The 14,806-nt window shown below is 39.8% G+C and overlaps 1 protein-coding gene across 1 annotated transcript; it reads right to left on the reverse strand.

Moving 5' to 3' along the window:
• Window positions 1–4,446: 4,446 nt before the first annotated feature.
• On the reverse strand, window positions 4,447–5,730 carry LOC104596734 (uncharacterized). Its single transcript, XM_010258013.3, has one exon. It carries the CDS (start codon window positions 5,669–5,671, stop codon window positions 4,535–4,537), a length of 1,137 nt encoding a protein of 378 aa, XP_010256315.1. The 5' UTR covers window positions 5,672–5,730; the 3' UTR covers window positions 4,447–4,534.
• Between the last annotated feature and the right edge of the window lie 9,076 nt (window positions 5,731–14,806).

The raw sequence follows: 14,806 nt of genomic DNA on the forward strand, positions 1-14,806 counted from the left end.
ATTAAACCTTAACAAATAAGAAAATAGTAAAAAAAATTAGTATATGAACACACAAAATGAATATTTTAGTTTAAAAATGTCTTTTATAATTATAAACTCAAAAAATTATGAATATAAAGTTTTTTATAACACGTAGAAAACTACTTGGTGATTAGGCAAGGCGGCCTCCAAGGGCGCTTTGTCGCCTAGATCAGTGTTTTAAAAGCGCAAGGCACAAAAAAGGCGCAGGGGTCAATTTGCGCCTTAGGCACAAGGTGCAAGGCGAGGCGCACGCCTTTTTGAAGCAAAGCGCAAAACTACAAAAAAAATGCTAAAAAATAAAAAACAAAAAAATATTAAACATAATATTAATAAAAAATATAAACTTAAGTTTTAAAATAATGTTTTAAGAAACCTATTATCTAAAATTAAAATACATAAACATAAGATCTAAAGCATATTCAAATGAGAATTTTAAAATAAAATCAAACATATAAAACATTTTTTTTATCAATAACCACATATTTCATTAAATGGAATTAAAATTACAAAGAAAAGGAGCTAAGGTATCTTAACTCACTAGAAGAAGGGAATGCACCCAAATTGATAAAAACAACGATTACAACTAAGTCCAAAACCCATAAACCCTATAAACCCCTTGCCTAGCTAATCCATTAGCAAAGGAGTTGGCATTTCTCTTTACCCAAGTACACTGAGCTTCTATATCCTTGATCAGCCATTTGAACTCTCTCTTTCATTACTGTAGCTCCACATCTTAGAGGTGTCTTCTTTTAACCAGTCCACTACAATCACAGAATCTCCCTCTATAATTAATTTCTTGACATTAAGGTCTTTGGCCCTTTGTACCCCTTCCAAAGTTACTAACACCTTAGCCCTCAAAGAGTCTCCCACTCCAATTGGGCCAGAGAACATAGCTATTACATAACCTTTTTGATCTCTTAGTACCCCCCCCCCCCAATACCCAAAAGCCCTGGATTCCCCATGCTACTGCCATCAAAATTTAGTTTGATAAAACCAGGAGCTGGAGGGTTCCAAGCATGTAAAACCTCTAATTTCTTTTTTCACTCAATTGCATTACTTCACATAGCTAATGTAATGGAAAACATATTACATTCCTGATTCTACGAGCCGCCTCTGTGCCACACCCTTGAGACAAGCCCAAACAAGTCTACATTAGGTCTTAAATTCTTAGTTTTCACACAAAAAGTAACGATTTTATAGTTTTAATTGCTCTTTAAGAAGACATTTTATTAGGATGAATGAATGAACAACATTACCAAATTAGGATGAATGAATGATTTTCCACAGTTTTCTTGTTCTCTAGCTCTAAGCAAATTTCTAGAAACACCTGCACATCTAGCAAGTGTCCATCTTGAAATATCCAACCTCAAACAACCTGATCACATTGGATAGTAAGTATTACTTTGTCAACTATATGGAACTTGAATTCAACCTTCTGACCTTCATTAAGAAGTCCCATTGGAGTTTCCCATGTTTTTCACTATAGTTACCCCAGGGGTTCACCAAAAAGAACTTCTATGCAAGAAAACAACCAGAATGAACAGTAAGTAATCGTTGCATTCACATGTTGTCTCGCTTAAAAATCCAATTTCTTGCTTCTTTAATGAGTAAAAGAAGAAATGAATCAGGAGTAATGTTTAATCAAGTAGACCACATCTACAAATAGGAAATTTCCTACATCAGGCCTATCAAATAAACAGCATATGCCACATGTAGGTCTTTGCCTAGTGATGCTGTTAAAAAATCTCCCCAAGGGTGGTTTTAGATTCTCCATTGTTTTGGTGTGAATTGTATCATCAGATTGACCCTACTCATGAAATGTTGTTTCTCAAAAACTGTACTCTGAAACTATCTTTGAACTCTCAGTCCACCACTGATGAACCATAAGCCATTCAATGAAATATAATATAATACGCAAAAACATCATTAATAACACAAAGAGTAGTTTTGAGCCTCCAATCTTTCTTGGAAATTTGTACAAGTGCCTCAGAATGTAGAGCACTGTACTACAAATACAAGGTATGTAAAGTCTTGCAATTATTTCCCATATATGCCTCCCATGGCATTTGATTGTCAATCAGAATTTGGTTAGATATTCAACAGATGCTCCTTCTGGAATAAAAAAATAAGGCACAATGAAAATAATGTACAGCCATCTTCTCCGATAATCCATTCATAAAATAAAGGTAACCATGTTATGACTCTAAGAACTTCTGAACGAACATTACCCTGAAGGCCCTACATGAAATGTCCACAAGATCAAGCACAACTGTCAATATTCTTTATATAGCATTCTTTCTTCCCACTTTTGTGGAACTACCTTCCATGAGACCATTTGTCAGCAGAATCTCTAAATCTTGCTGGTTTTCAACGATATATAAGCAGTAACTTCATAACAATTGCAATTCCCAAATCATTCACTTAGAATTCTTTATATGAGCTTTGTCAATTCCTTCACAAAGAGTTGAGTTTTGATGAAGATCCTAACCCAAGGCTGAGAGAAAGGAAGCAACAGTCATGTTCTTGTCTAGGGCTCTACAGATTTTTTTTTTTTCTTCTCCGATAATCCATTCATAAAATAAAGGTAACCATGTTATGACTCTAAGAACTTCTGAACGAACATTACCCTGAAGGCCCTACATGAAATGTCCACAAGATCAAGCACAACTGTCAATATTCTTTATATAGCATTCTTTCTTCCCACTTTTGTGGAACTACCTTCCATGAGACCATTTATCAGCAGAATCTCTAAATCTTGCTGGTTTTCAACGATATATAAGCAGTAACTTCATAACAATTGCAATTCCCAAATCATTCACTTAGAATTCTTTATATGAGCTTTGTCAATTCCTTCACAAAGAGTTGAGTTTTGATGAAGATCCTAACCCAAGACTGAGAACTTATTGGTTGTCAATCATGTTCCAAGGGCTTTTGTCTATGGTATAAGATAATGCGCAGTAATAGAACTACACAGTCAACTACAACAATCAGGTCATTAAAAAAAAATGCAAAAGTAATAAGGTTGTAAGTACCTATAGTTGAATAAACAAGAGCCAATAAGTCTATTAAACCTAATAAACAAAGCTAAGATCAAGAACAAGAACCATCCCAGGAAAGATGCTCTGCAATACAACTCCCTTCTTTTACATCTCTAGCTAAGTGGCCTAGTAGTTAGTTCTAAAGAGTTTGGAAATCTATTAACTGAATCATGCAGTCACTCTAGATGTTAACTCCTAGCCTCTTTAACATGATAATAGAACCCAAGGCCTCTTGTACCAAACTCTTGGAGTTAACATCTAGAGTGACTGCATGATTCAGTTGGGATCATTGCCCTTGGCATGGGATTCAGTAATCCAATATCAAAGATTAAATTTTCCTACATACCACTTTCATGGACACTCTTGGCATAAGCCCCTAAACTATGAAGGAAATCTTATTAGAAAAATCTCACCTTTCTTGCATTTTAAGCCATGCCACTTTCATGGAATCTCTAGATTGAGTGTGTCCTACTAAAGAGATTCACTTTTCTGATATTTTCATCCATGCCATTTTCATGTTCTCCTTTGACTCAATACTGAAGTTGTGTTTCAGTTGTGGTGGAACTGGAAATTGGCAGTGGAAAAGGATTTTGTTAAAACTACTCCATTGTAACAACTCACAGGAAAAAAAAAACGAGGCTGAAAATGTGGACAAAAGTGCAAATCTAGCCATGTTTTCCATTGATTCACTGGGAAATAAAATGCCTGGGGATAGTCATTCTCATCATCCATCAAAACAGAGAACCAATTAAAGAAATATCAACACCTTAATATTATAGGGAATATACTAATTCCTAATACCTAGATAGCATTTCTCAATATCCTAATCTGCCAAATTGGATCAAGAGTGTACATTTTGACAATGAAAAGCACATAAGCAATACCTTTGGCTAGATAAGGAAAAATAAGTGGCTAGAAAGATAGGTGACCCAAACAATGTGGATTTTAATTCTAGCTAGTGAGTGCAGTGGCCCAACCTTTAGACATGTCAAATTAGGAAAATAGAAGTTAATTATTAAATAAAATATTCAGGATATATCTCAATGTTTTGAAAACTGGAAATGACCAACTAGATGAATGGGTTTCTATTATAACAAGATTCCTTACTGAGTTACCAAAACCCGGGAAAAAATTGCAGTCTGTTCAGGTTGATCTGAGAAAACTGGGAATCAGGGCCCTTTCCAAATGCCCAGTCCAATTTTTTAAACATTGAGTTTGCTTACTTCTATAAACCCTTTCATATCTTTTGCTTTCATCTTTTATATTCATCATGGATATATGAAGTAAATTGTCCTTGAAGGGGAAAAAAGCAGTTACCTTTATGAGCACCGCAATTACCACAAAGCCAGAATGTTCAGAAAAAGCAAGTATCATCAATCATAAAGAATGAAAAAACAGTCATTCCTTTCTTCATCACTCAATTGAATATACTACAATTTTAAAATGTGAAAAGGCTTGGCGAATCACAAAGATGATCATATTTTACCTTGGAATACATTTATTAAATCAGTAATCTCATGCTTGTACCTGGTCACAAACTTATCTCGAAACTTCATATCATTCATTACTAATACAGTTCCAAGGGAAACATTATTCTTCATGAATCCCTTTGAGAGCAGAACCTGAATAACTGATATTCTTGGAACAATCCTATTTTCCAAACTAAGACTAAATATTACTGGATTTCTGGAGAGAACTGAGGGCTTCAGGTTCAATTTGTTCATGAAGAAATCCAACTTAGTCCTGATGTTCTCCTCCGAGATAGATATGCAATTAGGGCCCTTTCTGAACAAGCAAAATATCTCATCATCTGACCAACCAAAACTCTTGTAAACTCGAAGTTTAGCATCCCATGTAGCTGTGCTCATCCCCGATTTTATACCTAGGGCTTTAATAAACATTGTGCTTGAGGGATCAAAGCCCATTTCACATATCTTCTTCACAAACTCGCTAAATCGGTCGTTGTTCTGAGTTAGTCTACCAGGATACAACATGATAAATTTCGAGATATTGGACTCAGGCACACCATGATTCAGCAAGATTTCGACTTTAGGTGCCAACATTGTCTGGGCATTAAATTGGAGAATCCAGGAGGCACAGTTGCGGTAAATGGCTAAGACGACGTTATTGTCTGTGTGAAGTAAAGTCTTGAGAAAATTCCAAGAAGGGATGATTTGCTTCTCTAAGCTCCTGGTGAGAATGGCAGGGTCTGAAGAGATGAACTTAGTAAGGTTGGGCCCTGATATTCCAAACTGTCTGAAAAATTGAACTTTAGGCTCAAATGATTTTACTGGGTCGGCTAAAAGTAGTAATGGACGCTTTGTTATGACTTTTTCGATCTGGGTTTTGCTGAATCCGTGGTTCTCAAAGAATTTGAGCACAGAATTTGGTTTCTTCTTGTCTTCCAAATGGACCTTCTTTGCAATAGAAAGGGCTCTCTCTGATGAGAGCCCACAAAAGTTTACTAGGTAAGAAACTGTAAAAGAAGACTCCTTTTCTGAATTTGAAATGTGAGAGATGGATTTGAGAAATGGATTATGAAGATATCTGAGAGCTGGTGTTGAGTCCCTTCTCCTAGCAATAAGTAATCTTTTACCTAAAAAACCAAACATTGTATGAGATTGAAAGAAGATGCTCTTAGAGAACTTACAGTTTCATGGAGTTGGCGTCCGGGAGGATTTTGATGGAAAACACTTTCTGAATTCAAATGGGTCTTCGTTCTACCATGGGAACCCTAACATCAGTTAACAATTAAAATTAAAAACCGAACCGCGCACATTTCTAAATAAAGGATAAAACATAAAAAACCTCGCTCTGTTCTCAAGAATTGTAGTGAAAATTGCATTTTAGTAACTTGTAGTTTGGGTGAGTCTCACTTTGTTCTACGAACTTCAAAACATGTCAATCCTGACCTTCTAAAATTGTCATGCCAATTCAAGCCGTCAGTTATATGTACTGTTTGACATAATGTGCAATTTAAATGTGGGCAAATTCTTTAATTGATTAAGTATATCCTTACTGTTTTCAATGTTATCTAATGCTATTCCAACTGTTTGTGATAATTTACTAGCTCTATCTTTAACGTTAGTATCACATGTAACATATAATTTTTTTAAAACCTAATTTTACCCTTCATCCCTCTCCCTTCCTTTTTCTTCTCATTCTTTTTAACCGTCTTCTTCAAGAGAGCCATTGGCACCTCTGCCAATCTACCAATGAAATCCCAAAAGCTCCACTCTGTGGTGAAGAGAAAATATGTCTTTACGACAAAAAGAATTATCCCTCTTTTCATTGGTTCTCTTTGAGACAACTACCTACAGAGATAGATCCACTTTGTAGGGTTCAAGCATGGATGTGGAGGGGTCAACAGTGATGAAATAGGGGTGAGAGGGAAAAGACGGTGATGAAACAGTTTCCTACTTTGATATCTTGTAAATAAAGAAGATGACTGCAACCAAGTAGATTTATCATGTAAAAATAAACAAAAAAATACCCATCAATAACTGGAGTCCTGAGGACGACTATAACTAGGTGGAGTTTTGTTGTCGAAGAAAGAAGAATGGAAGTATATAATTTATACAGGCAGAAGCTTTAGTAGTGACAGATCTAAATCTCTCTCAGATCTAAGATGGAATTTATACATGGGAGGTGGAGAGGGAGAACGAAGAGGGGAAGGGGGTGGAGGAAGAAGATCATCGCTGCTGCTGGAAGTTGCAGCAGTAGCGGTGATTTTCATCGATAGGAGAGAGAGAGAGAGAGAGAAGAAGAAGAAGAAGAAGAAGAAGAAGAAATTTGTCAATGGCGGGAGGAGACATCAACAATCTTCCGAAAAACGATGCCAACTACACAACCTGAACCCCACTCTAGTTTTTGGAGAGAGCATCTCTAGTCCATCCATAGAGGAAATCAACTATTCATGGATGGTTATAGTATATGTGGCTTCAGACTTATCAACATTGCAAATGCATGGCTTTAATGTTTTCTAAGCATGTAATTGGCCTTAGAAAGATGATGAGCTCCCTACAGAGACAACTCCACTCTGTAGGGTTCAAGCATGGATGTGGAGGGGTTGGCAGTGATGAAACAAGGGCAAGAGGGAGAGAGAATGAAGGGGACGGAGAGACAGAGAGAGAGAATGAAGGGGGGACAGAGAGAGAGAGAGAGAGAGAGAGGTTGGATATGGAGGGATCCGCTATTGTTGCAACAACAGTGATGAAACAAATACAAGAGGGAGAGAGAATGAAGGGGAGGGAGAGAGAAAGAGAGAGTGGCCAAACGTGGAGGGGTCCACCACCGCCACTACAACTTGCAATAGCGGCGGTGATAAAACAAGGGCGAGAGAGAGAGAGAGAGAGAGAGAGAGAGAGAGAGAGGCTAGTGTTGTTTTGTATATGTCCAAAGTACCACCATACCTGCCCATCTCATCTCAGATGAAGGAACCCAGATCTGGACCTGGACAGCGAAGACAAACTGAGGAAAAATAAGAACCAGAGGAGCTTTCAATTTGACCTAAGGGCTAAACGGGCATTTCAGCCATTCCGTTAAATTTTAATGATAATGATAATTTTCTGAAATAGTAAGAGTAGCATTAGACAATAGTCAAACAGTAGGGGTATACTTAGTCAATTAACTAAATCATAAGAGTAGTTTAAGAAATTTCCCTTTAAATATTTACAAAATGGTAAAATTACCCTTTATAAGATTTTTGAGACCATTTTATTCTTGTCTTTTAAATGTTAAAAGTTAGGGTTCATTCCTCTTCTTCCAATAAGGAAGAAGGGTTCTTCACTATTGAACGAACGAAGGATTCTTCAGTACTGAACGAACAAAGAGGACGAATAGCTATTATCGATTCTTGAAAGCATTAGGTTCTAAGGTTATGAGGATTCCCTTCATATCTTTCATACTCTTTCCCTAACCTGTTATAGGTTGTGTACCTGTTGTTTCCCTTCTTGCATCAATATGGTTTTTTTAATCATTTTCATTGTAATGTCTTTCATTCATTTGTATCATTTATTATTTAGCTTTTTTACTTCAGTTAGAATGGTTTGCAATGAATATTCACATGGTGTGTAGGGATGTCTTCTTAGTCCACATGTGACAATTAACATATTAGGCACCTTAAATACAAGCCAAATTATTGTAAATGTGGAGAGAGAGTTGTGATCCGTGTACCAAAAATATTCTTTAATCCGAATAGGATATTTTATAACTACCCGATTAATTTCGTAAGCAATTTAATTAATTCACATTGTATTTGATTGTATTCAAGGCAACATACCCTAGGCCATGCAATTTTTTTATGGACATTTCCCACAATCTAATCTTATAAAGGCAACTCAATGATTCATCTAAATAACTATATTGGAGAGCTTCAGAAATTTGGTAGTTGATCAGGATTTTTGTTTGAAGGCCTTGGAGTCTTCCTACAAGTAGTTATTGAATGGTTGAAGAACAGTAGGGCTTTAATCATTGAGTTCATTATTGTGTTCTTTGGCATATACATGTACAAGAACAAGAGTATAGGATTATGTACTTTTTACTTGTTTTTCAACATGTCAAGAGTTTAGGCACCAACCTCTTATGAGTCAAGTCAATCATCTCTTATATTAGCCAACAACAATTCAGTATAATGAACGAACTGATATTGTGAATTTCAACATTAATGGTTATAGGGAGTACCACACAAATGTCAAAACATGAAGCTCTCACCAATCAATCCATGAACTTCATCATGAAAACTCCACAGACATATCCATTGCTAAAATTATGATAGCTAACTTATAATCCACAAAGGAGTTTCACATATAAGTTGGTTGTCAACCCAATGCTAATCACAAACTACAAGTTGGCTAATTTAATTACAAACAAATAACTTGTTATCACACAAATGGTGTATTTTTGGGTATTGCTTCTTCATACAAACACCATTAATGGATAATAAGGAGAATGCATAGGTTGTACTGGGTCAACAATAATTCCTTATCCTTCCAAACGTCCATATTGCTAAGATAAATCCATATGTTAGATATATAGAACATGATTCAATTAATAATAAATTACTTAAATAGTATACAAAGTTTAGTACTCCCTGATTTCACCATGCAAGAATGCCTCGATATCCTTTAAGTCCTTTTATGACACCATAATTTTCCATTTGAAAGTTGCCCAAATCAATGGACCAACAGGTATCTATGCCAACAAGGTTAATGATAAGTAGCTTACCCCTTTGAATAAAAATAAATTAACAATAATTCATTACATCACCTGTTGAGGTGTGACCACATGTAGCACCAAAGGCTATTGCAAATTCGTCCTTGGGAACCTATTAATGATGCTTAGGTGTCATGGAACTAGTCGATGAGGCATCATGTGGCGCTCGACTGGGTTGAGTAAGCCTATGAATGCAAGCAATAACACATAAAAGGCAACAAGAAGACACATAAATTAATCAAAAGGTACTTTGTATTGCATTAAATGTTGGCAAGCAAAAGCACACAAGTTTGTGTCGAGGGGACCTCGTACTTAATCTTTACATGGTATTGGCACCACTCAACTACTTACCTCCCCTCAAAGAGTAAGTTAAGATTTTGTGTGAGTGACAAAAAGAAACATCAAAATGGTGAAAAATCATACTAAGTATTTACAATAATACCATTGGCATTCCCCCCCCCCCCCCATACAAAATACATAGATAGCTCACCCATGACACTTAATGACACTCTAGAGGCATGCTGAGGGCACGATGGATGGTGCATGTTGGTGTAGTGAAGGAGTCACTTGTAGTAGTCTCCCCCACTCAATTTGATCTACGTCCTTAGAGATCGGCTTCGACTAGTCCCTTGGAGTTGTTAGAATAAAAAGAGGATTCTTCAACTCTTCCACAAACATACTGTAGTCCAAGGCCTAGGTATGTACTTCGGTGGTATGGTTGAAGTGGCTTGTTGGGTTTGGGAATCCTATGTCTAAGTCCTTTCCTAGTGGCCTCAAGGTATGACAGTGGATGGTTCAAGTTGGTTGTAGGGAAGGTTCGGGCCAGGTCAAGGTTAAAATGATGTTTTGGATTGTTGGGAAGTTAGTTCCCATGAATTTCTTCCCAAGGGTGACTACTCACAGGGTTACTCGTGGTTTGGCTTGAGGAATAGTGTGAAAGTGATCCCTAAATGGCTTGGGTGGCACTCACTCTCCCTAATAGTTTTGGTAGTAGGTATGGTTGAAGTTGGAGATGACCTTGGGTCTTTTGCTTTGCTTGATGGTTGATAGTGGGCACAAACGCTGCTGCTAGAGTGTTGAGGACGACTTGATGAGCTATTGCTTCATGCCGGTGTCAATGTCGACTTTAAAAGTGGCTTCTTCAGTTGGGGTGTGGAGAACTTCTCTACTATGTACTTGTTGGTGTCGAACAAGACTTCATCATGGAAAAGTTGTAGTATTGAAACTTGCTTTTGTGGGCCCTAGTGGAAGTCATGATTGGTACCATGCAAGGGGAGTGCTTGTCCAAGATGCACAATGCGTTGATGTGAGGCATGAGTGCTGTTTTCACCTGTTCTAAAACATCCATTCCCAGAACAACTTGAAAGTCATATAGGGGTACCACAGATAAGTTAATCTTGCCTGTCCAAGGCCTAACTTGGAGATCAACCCCGTGGGCCATGCCTTCAATTGCCTTGGCACCAGAGTTCATGGCCTCGAGTCACCTTGTCTCCTTGGTAATGTTCAGGTTTAGTCGTCAGGCCTTGATGACCGAAATAAAGTTATGGGAGGCCCCTATATCAATTAGGCCTAAGTCGGCTTCCCGCTAAGGAGAACATCTACATACTTTAGCCCCTTTTGGGCTTTCTTAGGCCTTTTGGGATTGGCCTTTTTCTTTACATGGCATTGAATAGTTGTAGGGCTCCTACTCTTGGTACTTGCACAGACTTTTCCTCATCACTTTGCTTGTTATCACTGAGCTTGGCAACAAGGGCATTGACCTTCTTTGTCGGGTAGTTCCGAACCCAATGTTTCTCCCCATAGATAAAGCAAGAACATGGGGGCCCAATGGTCTTGAGCTTGTACTAGTGTTGGGGACCTTGTTTTCCTTGTGGCTTTTTCCCATGGTCTTGTCTTGTTGGCTTGTTGATGTTGAAGTTGTTGTATGGAGGGTGTGTTTGTTTTGCTCCCCCACTCAATCTTGAGGCACATGGGCTGATTGACTTGGGGGCTTCGTCATCTAACAAGCTTGTCTCAGTGAGTTGATCTACCATTGTCATTGATGTGGCAAGGTCCTGCACACTGCGGCATTAGAGCTCTAGTTCAATCCATGGCTTCAATCTATCCATGAAGTTGAACAATAGATCCTTGTCAGACATATCTGAAAAATCCAAGGTAAAGGCTGAAAACTCTTTAATGTATTCATGGAGCGAGTCCCCGTGCTTGAGTCCCTTCATCTTTTTCTAGGAAAGGTACTCCACGTTCTCAGGATAGAATTGTCACTTCAATTTTATCTTGAAATCAACCCATATGTTAATGGTGCACATGCCCCGTTCAATGTCTTGGCATCGCCTGTGCCACCACAACATAGCAATATAGTCAAATACATGGTTGCGGTATGAATCTAAGTTGTAACATCATCAATGCCGATGACAAGACAATATTGCTCCATTTGCCACAAGAAGTTGTCCACCTCTCCAGCATCTTGGGAACCAACATAAGGTGTGGGCTCTTGAATCTTCACGTGAGCAGGGGCCAATGTTGTGGAGGGGCTAGGTGTGCTGGCCATTGCTATCTTTAGAAGGGTCATATCCCCCCTAATGTCATCTAGTTGATCTTGGAGGTCAACATGGGCGACCATGGAAGCTTTCATGGCCAACCACTCTCTCTTCATTTCTTCTAATTGTGCTTGAACGGCTACGGGTGTAGGCATGGCTTTCTTCCATATTAACCATTCGGCTTTCATCTCGTTGACCTGGTCTCGGGTGTTGGCTAGATCTAGATGAGCTCCCTTCTTGTCGAGATGATGCGCCAAGAACTTCCTTAAGGGTGCCATTCATGAGTTTGGACCTCACTCACGATGCCATTCAAGCAAGCTTCTAGCTCCACCATGGAGCTCTCAATGATTTTAACATTGAGGTGGATCTCTTCCACTCAATCATGCATTTCCCCAAATGTCACCTTAACGAAGGATGCATGTGCCAAAGGTAGCAAGCTTGTCAAGTGACTTGTCATGCTTGCTCGACTTGGATGTGCGGCCCCTCTGGGCTTTTTCTATGAGGGCTTCATTGCCTAGTGCTTCATTGGTCTCCTAAGTGTGGGTAAGCCCAAGCCGTATCTCATTAGTGACTTACCTATTGTACTTCATTACGCCACCACTAGTGTCGTTGTGCAAGGGTCATGATGTGTTGAAAAGCAACCTACTCTGATACCAACTGTCATGGGAATAGTTGACGAGGCCCCGTACAGTGTTCAGTTGGGTCGAATAAGCCTACGAATGCAAGCAAAAACACATAAAATACAACAAAAAGGCACACAATTTAGTCAAAAGACACTTTGTATTGCATTAAATGTTGAAAAGCACAAGCGCACACATTAGTATCGAGGGGACCTCGTGCTTAATCTTTATAGGGTATTGGCACCACTCAACTACCTACCTTCCCTCAAAGAGTAAGTTAAGCTTTTGGGGGAGTGATAGAAAGAAACATCAAAATGATAAAAAATCGTAATAAGTATTTACATTAATACCATTGGCATTCTCTTATACAAAATACATAGATAGCCCACCTAGAACACACTCAATTACACTCCGAAGGCATGCTTAGAACATGGAGAATGGTGCATGTTGGCACAAGGAGACACTTATGACACAAGTGTCACAGGTGACTCCTTTGCCGCGCCATCAAGCACCTACAGTGAGCCATCAGAGTGCCAACCGCGTGCCTTCATGGTGTCAACATGTGTGTCATGGGTGGGCTTTGCTTGTATTTTGTAAGGGGGACCGCCAATGGTGTTATTGTAATTACTTAGTATGTTTTTCCGTCCTTTTGATGTTTCCTTTTGTCACTCCCCCAAAAGCTTAACGTACTCTTTGAGGGGAGGTAGGTAGTCGAGTGAGCTCATAAGTGTGTAAAGGTTAAGCACGAGATCCCCTCGACACTGTATTGTGTGCTTGTGCTTACCACTGATTGATGCAATACAAATAGCCTTTTGCTAATTCATGTGCCATCTCGTTGCCTTTATGTGTGTGTTTGCTTTGTTTCGTAGGCTTACTCGCCCATTTCGAGTGCCGCACGGGGCCCCAACGATTACCCCCATGACAGTTGGTATTAGAGCAGGAGTTCCTACACACACTCTGGACCTTGCCTTCGTCCCTACATCAACACAATGAAGAGTAATCGGGGCATTGCCGATGACACACCGCATGGGCGGCTTCAAGCCCACGACTCTGATGACGCTCCACTTGACGAACCTACCAAGACACAAGCCCCAAAGGGGTGTACAACTAAAGCTAGCAAGCACGACAAATCAGTCGACCAACTAGCTACTGTGGACATGCGCCTCCTACGTTGCGAGGTGACAGTGGGAGAAACCCGAGATCGGGTTGATGAACTCCACCTCAACCTAGAGACGGTTGAGAATGCAGTGGTGGAACTAGAAGGACATTTCAATGGTGCCTTCAGAGACATGCACACCACCATACAGAATTCGGGAGCTGGGCCTTCCCAAAGCAGCCTACAGGGCTTGCTAGACAGATTTTAAGTGCAATTAGATGAGATGAGAGATGAGATGACTCTCCTAAAGAGGGCAGTGGCCAATGCACCTAGCACTCCCTCCACCCTAGCTTCCATGAACATCAAGATCCGAGAGTCAACACCTTACTCGAGTGCTCGGGATGCTAGGGAGCTTGACAACTTCTTGTGGCAATTGGAGCAATATTTCTCCGCCACTGGCATCGTTGATAACCAAACTCAGGTACGTACAACTGCTATGTATTTTACTGATATCGCAATGTTATGGTGGCGTAGGTGTTGTCAAGACATTCAACGTGGAACTCGCACCATCGACACTTGGGTTGGATTCAGGCGAAGAATGAAGAATCTCAGACATCAAGAATCACTACATGACTATGTCAAGGAGTTTTTGGCCTTGACGTTGGAGATCACTGAAATGTCAGACAAGGATCTTCTGTTCAATTTTATGGACGGTCTCAAGCCATGGGTCGAGCTCAAACTTCAGCGACGCGGGGTTGAGGACCTCGCCACTGCCATGGCCATAGCTGAGCAGCTTGTTGATCTGAGAACACCTAAGGAAGATGTGCAAAGACCATCCAGCCCAGGTACCATGAGTCTGAGTGGGGGAGATCCACAATCAACCTCTACAAAGGAGAAGCCAGTTCCCGCGGATAAGCCCTACAATTACCAACAAGGGAAGAAGCCACAAGGAAACCCAAGCTATCAGGGCCACCAATCCACTAGAAGACCTCCTCCTGCGCCTTGTTACCTTTGCAATGGGAAGCATTGGACGAGTGACTGTTCAACCCAAAAGAAAATAACTGCCCTCATCGCCAAACTCAGCGATAGTGAAGAGAACGATGAGGAGAAGCCCACAGCGGCGCCAAGAGTAGGCGCCCTCCAACTCATCAACGCCATGGTCAAGAAAGAGGCCACATCAAAGCGGCCCACCAAAGCCCACAAGGGGCTGAATTATGTAGACATCACCCTCGGCGGGAGGCCGACCCAAGCCTTGGTGGACACTAGGGCCACCCACAACTT

The sequence above is a fragment of the Nelumbo nucifera genome, chromosome 5 (genome assembly GCF_055504915.1).
Source record: "Nelumbo nucifera cultivar China Antique chromosome 5, China Antique-T2T, whole genome shotgun sequence".
Taxonomy (NCBI): Eukaryota; Viridiplantae; Streptophyta; class Magnoliopsida; order Proteales; family Nelumbonaceae; genus Nelumbo; species Nelumbo nucifera.